The sequence below is a fragment of the Stigmatopora nigra genome, chromosome 20 (assembly GCF_051989575.1).
Source record: "Stigmatopora nigra isolate UIUO_SnigA chromosome 20, RoL_Snig_1.1, whole genome shotgun sequence".
NCBI classification, from domain to species: Eukaryota; Metazoa; Chordata; class Actinopteri; order Syngnathiformes; family Syngnathidae; genus Stigmatopora; species Stigmatopora nigra.
This window is the reverse complement of record NC_135527.1, coordinates 10,137,059-10,155,400: the sequence shown is the minus strand read 5'-3', so window position 1 is coordinate 10,155,400 and position 18,342 is coordinate 10,137,059. Positions and strand designations below refer to the sequence as shown.

Genomic DNA, 18,342 nt, shown 5'->3' with positions numbered 1-18,342 from the left:
ATGCTCATTTGGAGGAATCTGTCGCCCAGCAGACATTTTCTCAACAACCAAAAGAATTTTAAAGGAACGTACTCACAATTCTGACGTTGTTGACAAAGACTGGCCTTCCCATATGAGCACGCTCGTCACCCTTTTCCAGTCGGGCTCAACATGTGGCCTTTGCTTACCTGCGAACAAAGACGGCTTCGTTATTGTCGGGCTTACATTTGGAGCGACGTATTGACACATTTGTGACAAATGACAAGAACCAGTGATCGTACTGGCTGGGGGCAATTTGTAGGCCAAATGTTTCAAGGTATTTTACCAAATAAGAAATGGATCTAAAAAGGTTCAAGCAAGGAGACGGCCAGAAGCAAATCTTAACACGAGTTGGACACTTGGCCTTTTCTCCAAACTCCGTTTCCCAGAGTGCACCGCGCCGGGCAGCAAAAGTGCACGCTCACCACCGTCACTGTTTACAGTCGAGATCCACACTGGGCTTCTTTTGGGCTCTTTTTTTTCTTTTTTCCCCCTGTCAAAGCAAGTTAGTAAGGCATCGCGGCAGACAGTCGTCAATCGCCAATCGCCGAGTAGACGCCCCTTGAAAAGTAAGAGGCCAAGCAAGCCGAGACTTTTACCCCTTCTCTTATCGTGCATCGCCGCTAGTTAGCGCGCTAGCTTGCTAAAGGAGGCCAAGTACATTTGGGAAGCTAGCGCATCATTGCAAGGTCGGAATCAAGCGCATCATTGAAAACTCGGAGTCGAGCGTTTCCACGCGTCCGTCCGGCGGCTTCGGCTTTTCGTTTCTTTTCAATATATACACGTACGCGCACGCGCGCGTAACCAACACAACCACAACAAGACGCTTGACCAATGAATGTTCCGTGTCAGTCGGTGTCCGTCTGGTGACTAGGCCCTTGAACGCATCATTTCAATAACGACAGAGTGAAATAGTTTGGTCGACCAGCGATCACCACCAACACCAGCACACAGACAGAGAATATTTCGAAAATGATCCAAATAGCTTTGTAAAAAAATAAATAATAATAAATGCGTAGAACTATGAAATGATTTACAACCATACTAACCACCCCCCTTGTTTTTAAGCTGGCCCCCCCGCTACCCGTCAACATGCCTGCACTTTTGGAGAGACCAAAGCTGTCCAACGCGATGGCCCGAGCCCTCCACAAGCACATCATGAGGGAGCGCGAACGCAAGCGACAAGGTAAGAAAGGGGCACCAAAGGGGCACCAAAGGGGCACCAAAGGGGCTTTGGCGCCGCCGTTCGACCACTGCTTTCGGGGCTTCCATTCAGAGGAGGAGGAAGTGGACAAGATGATGGAACAGAAGATGAAGGAGGAAGAGGAGAGGAAGAGGACCAAAGAGATTGAGGAGAGGATGTCCTTGGAGGAGACCAAGGAGCAGGTTTGGAGAAATTCAATTCAATGCGTGGGCGTCATCCCCAAAAGAAATTGTCCCATTGGGCTGCTTTGCCGGTTCAGGTGATGAAGATGGGTGAAAAGCTTCAAGGGCTTCAAGAGGAAAAGCATCAGCTCTTCTTACAACTCAAAAAAGTGCTCCACGAAGAGGAGAAACGACGGCGCAAGGAGCAAAGGTGAGCCCACCCGTGCAGAAAAACACACCTACTTGTGTCCTATTCCGGGACTTTTCTCTCAAGAGAAACAACACACGAAATATTTCAAAGAAAGTGGAAGAGTTGACTCACTTTGAGCGTTGACAGTCGGCTAGCTCCTCCTTGCGTGCTTGCTTCCAACCTGTAGGGGGCAGTAAGTAGCATCCATGGTAAACAAAGTGCGCTGCAGAGAAAAGCATTACGAGCACGCTCCCCGTCCGTCTCTTTCAGCGACATCACCACGCTCACGTCGGCCAGCTACCAAGCCGGCCTCCCCATGCACGCGGGCCAGCACCTCCTGGGCATCCAAGGCGAGTCCCCCGTCGGTTGGCCCTCGTTCCTCCATGGCGCTCCTCCCCGGCGCTCCTCCCCGGTCTGAGGCGTCTCCCCGTCTGCTTCGCAGGAAGTCCCGTGGGCCACAGTCGGGCCGGCGCGCTTCTGGGAGATCGCGGCAAGCAGCTTTTCCAGAGCGCCATCCTTCCCGTGAGTAGGCAGGACAGACGGACGGGGGCCACGCCGAGCCGGCCCCGCCCCGCCCCGCCCCCACCCTGACCGGCTCTGTGCCAATAGACGCGGCACTACCAGACGCCCGCCTTCTCCTCGGGCGAGTTCGGCGGGGGAGCCCACGAGTCCTACGGGGTGGCCCAGCATCCCGCCGCCTACGCCGCGGGGCCCTCCGTGCCGGTGGGCTTCGCCGGTGGCTCGCAGATCAGAGGTACGTCGTCGGCCGGAGCGCGCCGCTCGGCCGGCGGGCGCACTCAATTTGTCGCCGTTCAGGAGCGTCCGCCTTCCAGGCCATGCAGTATCTGCCCCACCAGCAGCCCGGCTACCCGGTCCACGGTCACTTCACCTCTCAGCCCGGTGAGTGGCGCCTCCCGGGTCGGGACTTGGGAGTGGCCCCGGCGGCCCGTAAGTGCTACGGGAAGCGCGCGTTCCCTGGTCCTAGAGAGAGTGATCAAAAAGCGCCACTCACAATAGCTTTTGCTAAACGGGTCAGTCGCAAGGCAACACCAACTTGACTTACCCTTTGTTGCGCCAGGCTACATCCCGGGCGCCGGAATCCCCCTCCAGAAGCAGCTGGAACACGCCAATCAGCAGTCGGGGTTTACCGACGCGGTATGTATGCGTTCTCTTGTTTTCGTTTTTTTTTTTTTTTAGCTAGCACGCTGGCCAAAGCGCCCATTGTGGAACATGTCCCGCCTCCCAGCAGGGCGCCCTGAGGCCCATGCACCCTCCCGCCATGCACCCCTCGGCCCAAGGCCTGCTCCCCGCGTCGTCAGTGGCCGTCCAGATTCCCGGCGCCAAGGTGAGGCCCGGCCGATCCCGCTGCGGATCGACCGCCCGACCGACGGCCGGGCTAACCTTTTTTTTTTTCTGCGCGCAGGCGGCCTTCCAGGGCTCTCCGCAGGCGGCGCCCCGTCACGGCTTCCTGCCTCACGGTCAGAGCGCCCAGAGGTTTTACCACCACGGCAAGTGAGGGTCGGAGTGGCGTGGCCTTTCCGTTTGACCTTGCGTCCAATAAAATGCCCATTCAAGTGTTACCTTTGTCAGACAATGCTTTTTATTCCGCTCCTCCGAGGAGTGGCGGGCTCACATGGGGGGAATCTGGCAATGAGGCCAATGTCTCAGAGGGCGGGGAACATTTCAAAAGAAATGAACGGACTTCCTCCAGAGTTGAGCTTTTGTGCCGCATTGTCCTTTCCTTTAGTGTTACAAACGGGTTAAGAGATAAGGGACCTTTGAGTGGAACGTAGAGAGGGAGTCGGGCTACGCGACGCCAAGCTGAGCAAGAATCCAGGAGGATGGCAACATCCCAGGTGTGGCAGCCCCTGGAACACAGTCACGGGAAAAACAAGGGGTCAACCGTGGTCGACGACAAGCGCGTCGCCGGACGGATGGACACGTATTTACCCGTCGGTCTCACTTCTCCGGCGGTTGGATGCCAATGGCCGCTTCCTCGTCCGTGGCGTTGAGAACAGTCACCTGAAAGGTACAATTAGGGACAACTGGTGAGAAACAGCCACTGTTCAAGTCCGTCAATCCGGCGTTTTATTATTTGTGAACACGTTGACGACGACGGCTATATTTCCAAAGTGACCAGAATTTCTTCCCCGGCCTGGCTTTTGTTCTCTTATCTCTGCTTTCACCTGACAGTGACGTCATAATAGCGCGGCCGGCCAGCGTACACTGGGTGCTAAACTAAGCTAAGCTAGCCTTAAGAGTCATGACTTAAGACAATACTCGCCTCATTCCTTTCCCTTGTGGCACGCAGACGACGTTCGACGGAAGCCGATTTCCAGCAGACATTACGGGAAACCAACACAATAAATTGGACGTTGGCGAGCTTTAACGAGCTCAAACGTGCGGCTGCGTGCGGAACCCATCACATTAGGGCGCTTGGCGCTGACGTAACAAGACTGGGGCCGACAAGCTGTGTTTGAGGCTAGCGGGTCAAGGGGATTTGGAGCGGGCTTTCTCATTGGTTCCCAGCCACGTCCGTCCAAGACGTGGCTGTCCAGTGAGGAGGCGGCGCAGACTCGGGGTCCCGCCTTCCGCACGGCCCCAAGTGCAAAACCCAAAGAAGAAGGCTCGCGTTCGAGATCGAGCGAGAAAAAGCGAGAACAAATACAGTGTCATTTCCATCCATCATCCATCCATCCATCCATCCAGAGAGGAAGGAAGGGAGCGAGGGAGCGACTAAGGGGAAATTTGGAAAATGGTGGCGAGGTGCAAAAAGCACCGTGCGCTTCCACAAAAGCCATCGAGCGGGCCAGCCGCCACTGCCCGTTCTTAAGACTGGACGCGTTCGGATCATGAGCTGAGCCAACATGTCGGGGAACCACTACAAAGGCCACGAAGTCAGCTGCTGCATCAAATACTTCATTTTCGGATTCAATATCCTCTTTTGGGTAGGTGACGTCATGGCCAAAATAACGTTCCGACGAGAAGCTGCTAATCGGCTTTCCCCCTCGCCAAGATTCCGCACGCGCACACGCACGCACCCACACACAACAGGCACACGGCGCTAAGGGGGCAATTTGTTTGCTAATCGATGCTACGTATCAGGCCGCTAAAGGCATCACATCGGACCGTTTTGATTCCAAGATGGGAACGTCGACGCGTTCGTTTTTCGGTAATGCGCGCACAAACGGGCCGGAGGAGAGCCGTGGAAAAGCAGCCAATCGGGTGGCGTGGCAAGGGACGTGGGGGGCGTGTCCTAGTCTCTATACTCGCAATTGTAATCCGTATTGTTTTTGTTGTTAGCTGCTGGGAATGGCCTTGGTCGGAGTTGGACTGTGGGCGTGGAGTGAAAAGGTCAGTATAGGAAACGTTTGGCCGCCATTGACAGCGATCAATGTCCAATTCTATCGGGCGGGCCTAGCCTGGGCCATGGTTGGCAACTTGGAAGTGCGCTGTAGTTTGGCCAAACGACCGGTGGGCGGCGCTCAATTGAAAAAGCAGTAAGAAGCCTAAAAAATGGCCAGTGGCCACTTACCTACTCCCGGCTCCTTTTGTGGCTCCTCTCCAGGGGGTCCTCTCCAACATTTCTTCCATCACAGACCTGGGCGGTCTGGACCCAGTGTGGCTCTTCATGGTGGTGGGCGGAGTCATGTTCATTTTGGGCTTCGCCGGCTGCATCGGAGCGCTTCGGGAGAACACCTTCCTGCTCAAGTTTGTAGGTGCTCCGGCCGCCACCGCTCTCGCGTCCGTCCGGCGCCCGATGGATGACCCGGGCGTTCTCCGCCGGCAGTTTTCCGTATTCCTGGGAATCATCTTCTTCCTGGAGCTGACGGCGGGAATCCTGGCTTTCGTCTTCAAGGATTGGATCAAGGACCAGCTCAACTTGTTCATCAACAACAACATCCGGGCCTACCGGGATGACATTGACCTGCAAAACCTCATCGATTTCACTCAGGAATACGTACGTGCGGTCTGTCGGCGGCTGGGTGGGTCGGTTCGCCGGACCGTCCCTGCCGGAAACCGCCTCCTCCCCTCTGAGCCGTCCATCCGCCGCCTTTCAGTGGGAGTGCTGCGGCGCTTTCGGGGCCGACGACTGGAACCTCAACATCTACTTCAACTGCACGGACGGGAACCGCAGTCGGGAAAAGTGCGGCGTTCCTTACTCCTGCTGCACCAAGGATCCGGCGGTACGTCTCGGCCGGGCCGATTTGCGTTGGATTCTTTTGGTGGCTTTTTTTTTTCTCCTTCTTCTTCTTCCTTTCTTTCTTATCTGCCTCCAGGAGGACGTCATCAACACTCAGTGCGGATACGACGTTCGCGCCAAACGAGTAAGCCAGCGCTCACTTTGCGCGGTGCCGTGGCGGCCCCTCGGTCGCTCGACGGCTCTCGCCCTCCCCCCGTCTGCCGCAGGATTCGGAGCAGAAGGATTACATCAACGTGAAGGGCTGCGTGCCGCAGTTTGAGAGGTGGCTCCAGAACAACCTGACTTTGGTGGCCGGGATGTTCATCGGCGTGGCCTTGCTGCAGGTGGGTCTCGAACCGCCCTCCCTCCGGGCCGCCGCGGGCGGCCTCTGACCGCTCCGCCGTGCCGTTGCAGATCTTTGGAATTTGCCTGGCGCAGAACTTGGTGAGCGACATCGAAGCCGTGCGCACCAGCTGGTAAGGGAAGCGCAGAAAGGGCTCTTCGGGCGCCTCGGGGCGGTGGCGGGATGGCCGGACTGGGTTCCCACCGGGCGCCGACGGAGATGGCTTCCGCTCCTTTCCGTCTTTGTTAGCTGGCCCAAGTGGCCGGCCCTTCCGTGGCTTCTCTGGGCAAATGGACGGCACCTGACCGTGGGTTGTGCATGCCTCCCTCCCTCCTTCCTTTCCTACCCCTCCAGGGCGGCCCGGCTCCTCTCGGCTCGTCGAGTCCCGGCGGACGGGCCGGAAAAGCAACGGGCGGCAAGTTGCGAGAGCCACGCTAAGCGCGTTGCTTTCCGGTGGGTGTCGGTTGGCTCCGTGTCACCCGCATGGTGGAATGTTGCGGCCACAACACAATAGCCACACCTAGTCGAGAAAAACGCCAGCCGTGTCCAGTAGTCGGTCGGGCGCTAGCGCCGCCGCGTGATTGGTGTCCACCTTGTGGTCTTCCCCTCGTTTGCGGCCTTGTCGGGCGGCGGCGGATAACGGCCTTCCATTTGTTTCCCTTTTGCAGCGGATTCTGACGAGGACAAGTGGACGGAGTCGAAGTTTCCCCCGCACTACTCACAGAGTCTGTCGGAGCCGGCGAGGGACGGCTTTCCCGGCCGGAGAAGCGCAGCGTGTTCTGATGACTCCATTTGATATTAGATGACTCTTTTCCACAATGTGTCTGTCTGTCGGTGGTAGTCTGCAAGGAGCCCGTCGTAGTAGAATGAATGTTGGACACTCCACCTGTTAAGACTTTTCGTAGAACGTTAGTCATCCCTCAAATTCATCCGCAAAAAAAAAACACAAGATAGCACCTTTTTGAGGTGGGGATTGAAATGTGTCACCGATTGCCGACACGTCGTACGCACAGAGGGGAAAAAGAGAAGCCTTTGTATCCATCCATTTGAGAGTGCGCAACACGGATCACTGCAAAAGCACCTTTTAGGGTTTGCCTGCGTGTACACGTCCAATAAACCACCGACTGCCGTGTGTCAAATCAGTCTTGGAAGAAAAACAATAAACGCAACTTTTTTTGGAAACAAACCCGAGCGTTGGCTATCGTGCTTTTTATTCTCCGTCCAAATGTACCACTTTTAGACATTTACGACAAACATCGACATTACTAGTAGTGGATGCGGTCGCCATGGATACCACTCCCGGCACATTTGGGATAAATAACCATTCCTACCCTAAAACAAAATAACAGTGGGGTGGGTGGCTATCGAACATTGGAACATGCCGAGATTTACAATACTACGTGCCAAATGACAAAGCCACCGTGGCCGGCTGGGGCCCGGTACGTGCATTTCTGGCCCGGGACGGACGGGCTCATTTGCTTTTCCCGCCCGAGCCAAAATGGCAGAATCCCCCTTACGCCGTCACGGCCGGGCGTTTGCGGCGTTTCCAATGTTTACGGCGGAAATTTGCCGCGTCACATTTCTCCGGCCGCCGTGGTTCTTTGGCGTGAGAACGACGGAGGATTTGATTGAAAATAGGGGGTTGGATTTGCTGTAGAGAGAGGCCTACTTACTGGAGGACACCCGACACGCTGCGGTTAACTAGGTAAACAAGCGACACAGCAGGTAACACGGCAAACAAGACTAAATGAGACACGCACGGAACGGGTCCGACCAAAAGTCTGCTAACTTTGTCTATGTCGGCTAGCCGGCCCGTGGGTGGCCGGACGTGCAATTGTTTTGGGTGGAAGCCAAACGGAGCAAAGTAGCCGGACCGCACTGCATTGTGAGCACGTGCGCGCCTCCGTCGCCCCCGTCGCCAACGTCGGGTGAGTCCGCAATACGAGCGACAATGACTTAAAAATGAGATGACGTGGCCGTGTTCCCATTCCTTTTTTTCGGTTTTTAACGAGCGCCGCGCAATTGTTTGCAAGCCGCTTCTAAAGCCGTTTTACGCACCCAACGGGGGCCCCGCCCCCTTGTCCCCCCCCCCCCCCCCAGTTTACCGGCAGTTATTTTGTGGCTATTCTCTCTCTCTCTCTCGTCGTGGATGGCAGCCAAAGAGCCCGCCCGCTTTTGCCCGACTCCGCCTGACGGATTCCAAGCAAACCCCCCCCCCCCCCCCCCCCTTCCACGGTTCAGTCCCGTCAATTCCGAATACAACTTTGGAAGAAAAGAATGAAAAGCGGGGCAAGAATAGGGCGAGGCCAGCGACGTGGTACCTTGGCACATGACAATGGGGTGAGGGTGCGTGGGTGGGATGGTGGGTTTTGAGGGCGGAGCATGGGTCGTGGGGGGGGTGGCGGGATTAGCTCTGGGCGCTCAGCCGCTGCTCCGTCAGCGAGGCCTGCTGCGACACCGTCTTGCTCTCGTGCGAGCGCAGCTTGGACACCACGTCCGCGAAGGGCCGGCTATGGACTTCCTTGTGGAGCGGCTCTGAGGGGAGAAAGATGGACACCAGCAGGTGGTCATTAAGGGGAGGCTCTCCCTCCAACGCCACCGGCCGACGCCACCGGCCGACGCCGCCGGTCACTCACCGGAAGCCAGGAGCGAACAGATGAGGATCATGGAGTTGTACTTGATCTCGGGCGCGCTCCTCTCGTCCGACAAGAGCCGCTGGAGCACCGCCACCAGGCTGGCCGCCGCAAAGTCCTCCTCGGCCGCGACTGCGGGCAGAGAAGGGCGTCTTTGTTTCGGGCGGCGGGGAAAGTTTTGGTTTGTTTGCGTCCGGTGGGCGTTCTCACCCAGATCCAGCGCCGCCACCAGACCCAGGGCCACCAGCGCTTCGTTCTGCATGATCATGTGCTCGCTGGTGGCCATGGTCACCAAGTGTTTGACGCCACCTCCCCGGATGACGCTGCGGACCACCTCCTAGCGGGGAACAAAAAAAAAGGAAAAGGTGAACCCTGTGCCTGGCCAGGCCTACACCCCCCCCCCCCCCCCCCCGCCACCTTTCCCCACCTTGGACTTGCTGTGACGAATGAGAGCCGAGAGGAGCCTGTTGGACTCGCCCATCACCCCGGCGTGGTCTTTGGCTTCGCACCACTCCACCAGCCGCTCCACCAGTTTGGCATCGGTCCCGAGCCGGTCGGCCGCGTCCGCTGACGGCGAGCGACGGGCGTGTTTTGGGGGGGGGGGTTTGGGGCACGGGAAGGTGGGGCGCGCCCGTGCTTACCTTGCGTGTCGATCAACATGCGCAAGGTGCCCAGCAGCTTGAACTGGACCGGCGGCATCTCCGACGGCAAGAACTTCAGGACCACGTCGGCCACGCCGGCCGTCAGCATCTTGGATTTGTTCACCACTGGGACGGACGGACGGACGGAGTTCCGGGTTAGAACTAAAACTTTCCCGCCATTGGCGACTCGGGGTTTGGGGGGCTCACCGGGTATGGCCAGGTTCCGAAGCGCGCTGAGAGCCGCGTGTTGAACGGTGACGTTGCCTTCCAGCACGTGCCGGTCCAGGAGCTCCAAAAGCTTCTGGACGATGCCCGTGTCCACCATGTGGATGCAGTTTCCGTCTGTCCCCGGGAAAGCGCTCTTAAAAGGGGGGAGAGGGCCGGGGAGAGGGCCGGGGAGAGGGCCGGGGAGAGGGCCGGGGAGAGGGCCGGGGAGAGGGCCGGGGAGAGGGCCGGGGAGTAGCGGGGCGCCGGATGGCGACTCTCACCGTTGCGGGCAAAATTAGCAATGGCCAGCGCGCCGGCCAGTTGCAGCTGGTGGTTGTGCGAGGGGATCCAGGAGAGCACCCTCTGGAAGACGCCGCCCTTTCCGCCCTCAAACAGTTTTTGCATGGACTCGTCTGTGGGGTCGGGGAAGGGGATGTGAGCATCGGAGAGGGAACCCAACGCCCCCCCCCCATTACCTCCGAGCAGCAGGAGCACCATGAGGTCGGAGGCCGTCTTCAGCTGGGCCACGTCCTCCTCTCGCTCGCCGTCCACGGTCTGGGCCACCAACTCCAGGAGACATTCCACTAAGCCCGCCTCCACCATCTGCAACTTGATGGCGTCTGAACAAGCATGTGTGGGGGGGGGGTTGCTTTGGCTTTAGTTTGAGAGCGGGAAGGCCCGGGAAGGCCCGGGAAGCACGGGGCGGCCTCACCGTTTTCGGCCAGCGGCGCCAAGACCTCCAAGATCATCTCCTTCTTCTCGTGCTCGGCCTGCTTGCGGAAGAGCCGCACCAGCTCACGGGCGATGTCGGTGGCGGCAAACTGCTCCTTGCTGGACTCTGTCAAAAAAAAAACAAAAAAACAAAAGAAAGAAATGAAACACAGCGGTGAGCGGGCCAGGGAAACTGCCCCATCCACTCCATCCACTCACCCAGCTCGGCCAAGTTGCCAAAAGCCACCAGACACATCTCGGTCAGGGCGGCGTTGTGAGAATGGATGGCCAGGAGCTTGACCAGAGTGGGGATGACTCCCATGGCGATCAGCTGGCCCTGAAGCGAATCTACACGGTCGGGGGGGGGGGGGGGGGGTGGCGGGAGACAGACAAAAAACAGACAGAGAGCGCCAGAGACGTGAGGGAGGACCGGTTCATTCTAGCCTAAACAGCCCCGGGGCCATTGCCCACATCCGCCCGTGTTTGCGGCCGCTACGGAGTGGCCGGCCACGTCGAGCGTTACGCATTGGTCACCTAGTTTTGCAATTTCAGGGTTAGAGCCGGATGTCAAAAAGAGAAGGAGAGAAAAAAAGGGTAGAAGAGAGAATGGGGGGAGAGAAGAAAAGGAGACAAGATGGCCGGCCCATGGTTGTCGGTGTGCAAAAAGGAGAGCCGCCCGCCGGGGCGCAAGACGGTGACAGGGGCGCCGATTTTGTCATTACCATTATCATTGCTATAGTTCATCAGCATGCCACAAAAGACTGTCAAGAGCTTCTCATTTTCCGGCTCTGTATTTTGGGACAGGCTTTTAATGTGTTGGGCTACTATCGGAGCCCCTCCTGCCAGGTCGACGGCGCTCCTGCCCTCATCTGCAAGACAAGACAGGCCGGCACACGAATCAAGCACACGGGCGGCGCGGCGTCGGCTACGCAGTCCGCTACGGCGTCCGCTACGGCGTCCGCTACGGCGTCCGCTACGGCGTCCGCTACGGCGTCCGCTACGGCGTCCGCTACGGCGTCCGCTACGGCGTCGGCCCTTGACGCAAAGCCGCTTCCTGACGGTCCCTCTCTGCTCGCTCGCACCTTTCCCCGCCGTCGTCAACGACAACGCTCGGCCCCCGGTGGGGCCACGTTAAACGACGCACCCGGTCACCCCCAGAGTCTGCGGGCACCCAGCCACCCCCGGAGTCTGCGGGCACCCCACACGCAAGCCCGCCGGCCACTTACGGCTGTCATAACAGATGTTGCCGAGGGCCCGGCCCGTTTGCAGGAGGACTTCTTGATCGCCGGAGTCGAGGAGCTGGACGAGCGGCGGGATGAGGCCGGCTTGGACGCAGGGACTCCTCATGAATTCTGGGATTGGGGCGTGACACGGGCGGGCGTCAGCACAAGACCGGGCGTGGAGCCTCTGGGACGGAGCCTCACCGTTTTTGGCCACCTCCGCCACGACGTTGGCCACTTTAGGGCTGCAGGACGACGGAGGGCTGAGCAGCGCGGGGAGCAGCGCAAGAACGCCCGTCTCCTGGATCTTCACGCTGGCTTCCGCGTCTGCGGGACAGACGGGCGCCACGTGAGCGCCGAGGCCGCCGTAGCGGACAATTCCTTCCGAACGCCCCCCCCCCCCCCAAAGAGGGGCGTGGAACCCATGGAGGGAAAGCCTACTCACTGTCGCTCCCCAACGCTTTCAGCAGGCGGTCCAGGCACTTCTCCACGCTGTCCGAGGCGCCGTCCGTGGACGCCAGTTTCAGCTTGGCCAAAGCGTCGTTCAGATGGTCTGGAACAAAAAGCAAGCAAAAAAAAAAAAAAAAAAAAAGTGAGCCGAGCGGCGGCCTCCAAAAACCGGGTGAGCGCGGAAGGCCCGGTTGGTGGTCCCCGGGCCCCGCTTGGCGGCTTTCGAATGAGGGACCGAATGCTGGAGCCGGATGCTAGGTGTTGCGTAACAGCTGGAAAGATGGAGGCGTGGGTCCATCCATCCGCACTGTCAACGGCGCTGCCATTTCACAGCATGAGGATGGAGCCAACACCCCGCATCTCCCAGCGAGGGGGGGCACCATTTAGCGCCGACCGACAGACAGACACAATGCGGCATCGGAAACAACCCCCCCACCCCCCCCCCCCCCACACACACACACACACAACACAAGATAGCCCGCTTTGGTGATGACGTCATGATGTCAAAGCATAGCCGCCCAGGTGCTTTAGCAGCGAGCGACTGACTTGGCTGGCTAGCCGGCTAGCTAGCTAGCTAGCTAGGCGAAGGACTCACCCATGTTGACAAGATGCCGCGCGTGGAGAAAGAGAGAGATGAACGAACGTTGGGGGCCGTCCGTAGAAGCTGTCCAGCTCGTCGTGGCGAGCTCGAATGATGGCAGGCAAACCCCCTGTCCCCGTGCCCGGTCCCTCGTCCGCCCTAACCCCCCTGCCCCGTCGCACACACAGATCTTGACTCCACTCCTCCTCGGTGGACTTAATTTGTTCACACGTCTAGTTCGTTCGTGGACAGGAAGCTAGCACGCTAGCGCTTTAAAACTCAAAAGTAGAAAGGGCGGACGGAAGGACAGTCGCTGTCGATCTACGAGCAGCTTCCTCTCATCGGCCACTCCCCCCCACAAACAAGCCCCGGGCAAAGAGAGAAAGATAGAGAGAGAGAGAGAGAGAGAGAGAGAGAGAGAGAGAGAGAGAGAGAGAGAGAGAGAGAGAGAGAGAGAGAGAGAGAGAGAGGGCGACTTTGATTGATTCGGTTTCAAGTCCAAAGCTCTCGAACACAAAGCCCAAGTCGGAAAGCAAGGTAGTCTTCCGGCTATGCCTCCAAAATAAAAGGCGCAGACACGCCCTTCAAAGTGAAAACAGAGACGACTTCCGGGTAGCCCGTCAAAATAAGACAAGCAGCACCTCCAAGCGTTTTCTTGCAAAATGGCCTTGATTCAATTGGCAGACAATTGTTGGAAGAGTCAACGGAATGGATGACCACGACGATAAAGTCATTCAATGCAGTTGAACTTTTGGATCAAATAAAAACATTCCATTCAATTCAATTTGTCAAAGGACAATGAACACATCAAGTGAAAAGTGACTGGGAAAGAACAGCGGGTCGCCCAGAAGCAACAGGACACCAGAGAGTGACCCAGGGCGAGAAAGGTCAACAGGAAGGAGCGTTAGTTATTCCGAATGGCCTTAAATGTAAATGCAAACGGATTCGAAGTCTAGTTGTCGGAATTATTCGAGCGGTCGATTGGCAATGTCGTTGTTGTTGTTTTTTTGCCCGATGTTACGACTTGAATGTGAATGAAAAACGTCTTGTGATTTTGCGACTGCAGGTGTCCGCTCCCCCTCCTCCTCCTCCTCCTCCTCCTTTTCCTCCTCCTCCGCCATTTGCCGCTTGACGCCGGCGCCCCTCCTCCTTTTCCCCACTCTCCGTCCCCTCCCCCTCGGCGTTTCTCGCCTTCAGCGGCGTCTGACGCTCATCTGCTATTGACATTCCGGCTTCTGCGTCCACGCGGAGGGGGGGGGTGCCGCGCCAAGACCTTCTCTGTGGACCGCCATGGACGTGATGGGCGACAAAGAGCGGCGCCGCCTCAGCTGCAAAGGCTTGCTCAAGAAAAACTGGCTGCTGATGGCCACCGTGGCCTCGGTGCTGCTCGGTATGCGTGGCCCGCCGCCTTCTCCCCGTCTGCGTCGGAGTCCCACGACTCGGCGGTGGCTCTGGATGGGGCTGGGGGGTGGGGGGCTTCATTAGAATCAAAGGACAGCGTCACCTTTTATCCGCGTCTAGCGCACGCCGACCAGCGCATCTCTAAACATCCGACGGGGCCGCGGAGAATGATTTCAAATTTGTATAAATGACTTTTTTTTGGGTCACCGCTATCCGACTGCGTTTTACGCGTTGGCCGCAAACCAGAATGGGGCGCTGAAAGAAAAAAAAAAGTTGCCACGGAATACTGTAAATTGTCAATGATTATTCCAAAATGTTTCTTACACATTTGTCCAAAAGGAAAAAACAAACGTGTACAAAACAATTGAAGAAAAAAAATCCATATTCTCACAGAGGTGGACAATAGTTCAGATTGGGATTTTCGATTGCCGTGGTTAAACGTGGGTCCGTTTCCGACTGGGGGCCGGTCGGTCAAATAGAGGTTGGTTCAAATAGAGGTTCCCTCCCTCCCTCCTTCCCTCCGCTGGCCGTTGGCTTGTAAATAACAGCGCTTCTGGCAAACTTGCAAGGTCACCCCGCTAACGGCGCGGATCGGGGGGGGGGGGGGGGGGGGGGGGCTTGGTGGCGTCTTCTTAACTCAGGACGGCGTCTCTGGCCTCGCAGGGATCGGCCTCGGCGTGACGGTGCGAGAGTACGCCTCGCTCTCCCACCTGCACAAGCAGTATTTTGGCTTCCCGGGGGAGATTCTCATGCGGATGCTGAAGCTGGTCATCCTCCCGTTGATCATTTCCAGCATGATAACAGGTAAGCGGGAGACGGAGACGGCGACCGAGTCGGCGACCGAGTCGGAGCCGTCTCCCCACGCCATCCCTTCACACGCCCAGGTGTGGCCGCCCTGGATTCGGAGGTGTCGGGAAAGATCGGACTGAGGGCCGTGGTCTATTACTTCTCCACCACCATCATCGCCGTCATTCTGGGTGAGCGCTTTTGGGATGGGCCCTTTTGGGGGGGGGGGCGTCGTTTTTGGCCTTGGGCCAAACGGCCCGAGAGACGGAACGGTCTCGGCAGGTATCATTCTGGTGATGACCATCAAGCCCGGAGTGTCTCAGACGGCGCAGCACATTGACCGCGCCGGGACCACGCCCAACGTGACCACGGTGGACACCCTGCTGGACCTCCTCAGGTGCGCCCGCCCGCCCGCCCGCCCGCCCGCCCGGGAACCTTTAGCTCCTGCAGCGGCACGGACGCGGCTAACCCTTGAATTCCCGCCCGGCTATCCAGGAACATGTTCCCGGAGAACCTGGTGCAGGCTTGCTTTCAACAGGTGAGCCGGCCCAGTGGCGTGGTGGGGGCGTGGCCGGGGCGTGGCGGGGCTGACCGGCATCTCCTCGTCAGTACAAGACCAAGCGCAAAGAGTTGGAGCCGCCGCCTCCGGCGCCGCCGCCGCCGCTGCCACCGCTGCCGACGGGGGTCCCGCAAGACTCCACCGATAGCCCCTTCCTGCTCAACGCCACCGGCTTGGACGCCCTGGCCGGCGTGGAGGTAAGCGCCCCCTCCCCCTCCTCCCTGGGAGGAAAAGGCGGCGCCCCAACCGACGGTGCGCCGGGCCTTGGCCAGAACGCCACCAAAGACTACAAGATCAGCGGGTCGTATTCGGACGGCATCAACGTTCTGGGGCTGATCGTGTTCTGCGTGGCCTTCGGACTGGTCATCGGCAAGATGGGAGAAAAGGGCCGCATCCTCTTGGAGTTTTTCGACGCCCTCAACGACGCCACTATGAAACTGGTGCACATCATCATGTGGTGGGTTGCTCTGGTCTACTCTGGTCTGGTGACCGTCAGGCAACGGTGGGAGAGCGAGTCCCTCCCGGCGTTTACTTTGCCTTTTTCTTGTATTTTTTTTTTTGTTTTTTTAGCTACATGCCCATCGGGATCCTCTTCCTGATCGCCGCCAAGATCATCGAGGTGGAAGACTGGGAGATCTTCCGCAAGATGGGTCTTTACATGGTGACCGTGCTGAGCGGGTAAGATTGATGCGCCGGCCGCAGCGGGGGCCGATTCTCCCGTCCACTGGCCACCGATAAGGAAGGACACTCGGAAAGCGCTCAACCCGCACATAGCCTAATGAAAGCCACAAGCCGTAAATCTAGCCGGGAAGGGCTCGGCGCATTCTCGCCGCGCAGAGGTCTTGGGGAGGACGGCGCCAAGTGGCGCCGTGGCTAGCGCCGCAGGCTAGGCTGGGGGTTGCCCCGCGTTGCCACGCATTGCCTCGCATGACGTGGCATTGCCCAGGGCGAAGCGCGGCCAACGCGCCTCACTTGTGCTCGTGCAGCCTGGCCATCCACGCGGCCGTGTGTCTCCCGCTCATCTTTTTCGTCATCGTGAGGAAGAATCCGTACACCTTCACCCTGGGGATGGCGCAGGCCTTGGTGACGGCGCTCATGATCTCCTCCAGGTGAGGGAAAAGCCGCCCGCCGCCTGCGCCCCGGGGCGGAAGGCTAACGGTGGCGGCGGCGACGACGGCGTCTGCGCTCTGTCAGTTCCGCCACCCTGCCCGTCACCTTCCGCTGCGCCGAGGAAAACAACGGCGTGGACAAGCGCATCACCCGCTTCGTATTGCCGGTGGGAGCCACCATCAACATGGACGGAACGGCCCTCTACGAGGCCGTGGCCGCCATCTTCATCGCGCAGCTCAACGACTACGCGCTGGACGTGGGCCAGATCGTGACCATAAGGTACGGTCTTTGCTGCAAAATGGGGCTTGCCTTCATCTTCCGGGGGACTCAATGTCTGGAGTTATTCCAGTTGACAAAAAAAGAAGAAGCAAACTTCTCTTCTCCTCTTTCTCCACCTTTGGCCTCTGCTGTCGTAGCATCACGGCCACCGTGGCGAGCATCGGCGCGGCGGGCGTCCCCAACGCCGGCCTGGTCACCATGGTCATCGTCCTGACGGCCGTGGGACTCCCGGCCAGCGACGTCACCCTCATCGTGGCCGTGGATTGGCTGCTGTGAGTTTTGGGTTGGGGGGCCCGGACGGGGGGCCAGGACGGGGGCCAACCCTGGCTAGCGTCTCCGCCTCTGCCGCAGGGACCGTTTCCGCACCATGATCAACGTGCTGGGCGACGCCTACGGCGCCGGCATCGTCCAGAAGCTGTCCAAGCGCGAGCTGGAGAGGATGGACCTGAGCTCGGACGCCGACGTGACCAACCCCTTCGCCCTGGAGGCGGCGGCGGTGGACGGCGGCGAGGAGCGCGACGACAAAGCCTACGTCAACGGGGGCTTCGCCGTGGACAAGACGGACGCCGTCTCCTTCACGGAAACCTCGCAGTTCTAGGCGCGGCCGGGACCCCGGCCTGCCTTTTCCCCCCTTTCCCAACGATTTCTAGTGCTTCCTTTTTTTACGCCCAAACGAAAACGTGGGTGGATGGTCTGGCCGCAAGAGGGGGGGGGGCTAGGGCCATTGATTTTGAAATATTACGCCCAGAGACAAGTGGGATTATAATGGGCCTGGGGTTAAAAAAGAAGAAGAAAAGAGCAGAATATTCCAAGGAACAAGGGTTTGAAAAATAGTACCAAGAGGTATGAATTGTCCCGTCAACAGGCTTCTGGATTAGCGTCTGCTGTTTAGGCTAATGCTAACGTTTTGGTAGTTCAAAATGGCAGACACGCACGCACGCACGCATGCACGTACGCTAATTAACGACACGAGAGCGAGTGAATATCTGGGAGGGCGGTCGGCCAAGGAATGCAGACGAGATGGCCAGGCAAAGTCCACGGGTGTACTTGCTATCCAATATGTCAATAAATAAACGAATGAATAAAACTAACTACGGACTAAAAGCCTCTCCCAAAGCACAGCCGACGACGAGCGGTGACTTACGGAGGGAATGAAAAGGTGCAGCGGGGGGGAAAAGCAGTGGACTTCAGCACATTTGGCGCCGTACATCCCCATGTTCCCCCGGGTTAGGGCTGATCTACGGCCATTTGCCTTTAATGGGCGTGATTTAGCGGCAGCCCACGCGACCCACTCAAAGTCAAAGCGGAACGCCTCCCTCCCTCCCTCCCTCCCTCCCTCCCTCCCGCTCGGCCGGCCGGCCGGCCGGCCGGGTGAGCTCCCCCACCCGCCGGGCGGCTCGGGCTTCCCCGCTATAGATTTGCTTTTGAGGTCGGCGCTTTGACTTGTTATAAAATGCTGGGTGTAGCCAAGTAGAAAATAGACTTTTTTTTTTTTTAATGGATTTTTACGTCGCCCCCGTCCTTCCTCTCGGTGTACTCCCGTCTCATCTCATAGTCGGGGGCTAGCCGAGGCAAAATCTAAGCCAGTTTAGCCGGCAGGTTGAAATTGTCCACTCATGGGATTGGAAACGCTAGCAAAGATAAGCTAGCACCTGAGAAACTTTCA

At 58.4% G+C, this 18,342-nt stretch overlaps 4 protein-coding genes and 1 long non-coding RNA gene across 16 annotated transcripts; 3 read left to right on the top strand and 2 right to left on the bottom strand.

Annotated features, from left to right (window-relative positions):
• The first annotated feature begins 407 nt into the window (after window positions 1-407).
• gps2 (G protein pathway suppressor 2) lies at window positions 408-3,153 on the top strand. Of its 3 annotated transcripts, none has more exons than XM_077742508.1 (11): window positions 409-587; window positions 1,087-1,204; window positions 1,295-1,404; window positions 1,482-1,594; window positions 1,844-1,923; window positions 2,016-2,095; window positions 2,183-2,327; window positions 2,390-2,473; window positions 2,652-2,728; window positions 2,823-2,918; window positions 2,997-3,153. In XM_077742508.1, exons 2-11 carry the CDS (start codon window positions 1,111-1,113, stop codon window positions 3,087-3,089), a joined length of 972 nt encoding a protein of 323 aa, XP_077598634.1. In that variant the 5' UTR covers window positions 409-587; window positions 1,087-1,110; the 3' UTR covers window positions 3,090-3,153. The 3 variants fall into 3 exon arrangements, with proteins under 3 accessions (XP_077598631.1, XP_077598634.1, XP_077598633.1); XM_077742507.1 differs by having other exon boundaries at window positions 2,820-2,918; XM_077742505.1 differs by having other exon boundaries at window positions 408-587; window positions 2,823-3,153.
• LOC144213843 (uncharacterized) lies at window positions 2,212-4,768 on the bottom strand. Its single transcript, XR_013330135.1, has 4 exons — window positions 3,858-4,768; window positions 3,524-3,595; window positions 2,637-3,441; window positions 2,212-2,554 (listed from the first exon to the last, which is right to left on the bottom strand). It is a non-coding gene; the product is annotated as an uncharacterized LOC144213843 (long non-coding RNA).
• On the top strand, window positions 4,081-7,285 carry LOC144213836 (tetraspanin-5-like). 8 transcript variants are annotated; one of them, XM_077742500.1, is made up of 9 exons: window positions 4,096-4,521; window positions 4,877-4,927; window positions 5,142-5,288; window positions 5,364-5,534; window positions 5,635-5,901; window positions 5,984-6,100; window positions 6,171-6,232; window positions 6,454-6,552; window positions 6,768-7,285. In XM_077742500.1, the coding sequence occupies exons 1-9, from the start codon at window positions 4,441-4,443 to the stop codon at window positions 6,775-6,777; spliced, it is 1,005 nt and encodes a 334-aa protein (XP_077598626.1). In that variant the 5' UTR covers window positions 4,096-4,440; the 3' UTR covers window positions 6,778-7,285. The 8 variants fall into 8 exon arrangements, 6 of the variants coding, with proteins under 6 accessions (XP_077598627.1, XP_077598626.1, XP_077598625.1 ...); XM_077742499.1 differs by having other exon boundaries at window positions 6,454-7,285; XM_077742502.1 differs by lacking the exon at window positions 6,454-6,552 and having other exon boundaries at window positions 4,108-4,521.
• An 8-nt stretch (window positions 7,286-7,293) lies between these two features.
• On the bottom strand, window positions 7,294-12,988 carry rap1gds1 (RAP1, GTP-GDP dissociation stimulator 1). Of its 2 annotated transcripts, XM_077742492.1 has the most exons (15): window positions 12,557-12,988; window positions 11,957-12,064; window positions 11,716-11,838; window positions 11,518-11,643; window positions 11,014-11,160; window positions 10,511-10,639; window positions 10,293-10,418; window positions 10,057-10,200; window positions 9,862-9,993; window positions 9,581-9,715; window positions 9,374-9,499; window positions 9,160-9,299; window positions 8,943-9,069; window positions 8,736-8,864; window positions 7,294-8,634 (listed from the first exon to the last, which is right to left on the bottom strand). In XM_077742492.1, the coding sequence occupies exons 1-15, from the start codon at window positions 12,558-12,560 to the stop codon at window positions 8,507-8,509; spliced, it is 1,824 nt and encodes a 607-aa protein (XP_077598618.1). In that variant the 5' UTR covers window positions 12,561-12,988; the 3' UTR covers window positions 7,294-8,506. The 2 variants fall into 2 exon arrangements, with proteins under 2 accessions (XP_077598618.1, XP_077598619.1); XM_077742493.1 differs by lacking the exon at window positions 11,014-11,160 and having other exon boundaries at window positions 12,557-12,984.
• A 692-nt stretch (window positions 12,989-13,680) lies between these two features.
• On the top strand, window positions 13,681-17,767 carry slc1a1 (solute carrier family 1 member 1). 2 transcript variants are annotated; one of them, XM_077742604.1, is made up of 12 exons: window positions 13,682-13,931; window positions 14,606-14,746; window positions 14,827-14,919; window positions 15,011-15,125; window positions 15,224-15,266; window positions 15,338-15,484; window positions 15,560-15,744; window positions 15,858-15,965; window positions 16,274-16,396; window positions 16,482-16,676; window positions 16,814-16,948; window positions 17,028-17,767. In XM_077742604.1, exons 1-12 carry the CDS (start codon window positions 13,832-13,834, stop codon window positions 17,272-17,274), a joined length of 1,632 nt encoding a protein of 543 aa, XP_077598730.1. In that variant the 5' UTR covers window positions 13,682-13,831; the 3' UTR covers window positions 17,275-17,767. The 2 variants fall into 2 exon arrangements, with proteins under 2 accessions (XP_077598729.1, XP_077598730.1); XM_077742603.1 differs by having other exon boundaries at window positions 13,681-13,931; window positions 15,338-15,744.
• Window positions 17,768-18,342: the final 575 nt, after the last annotated feature.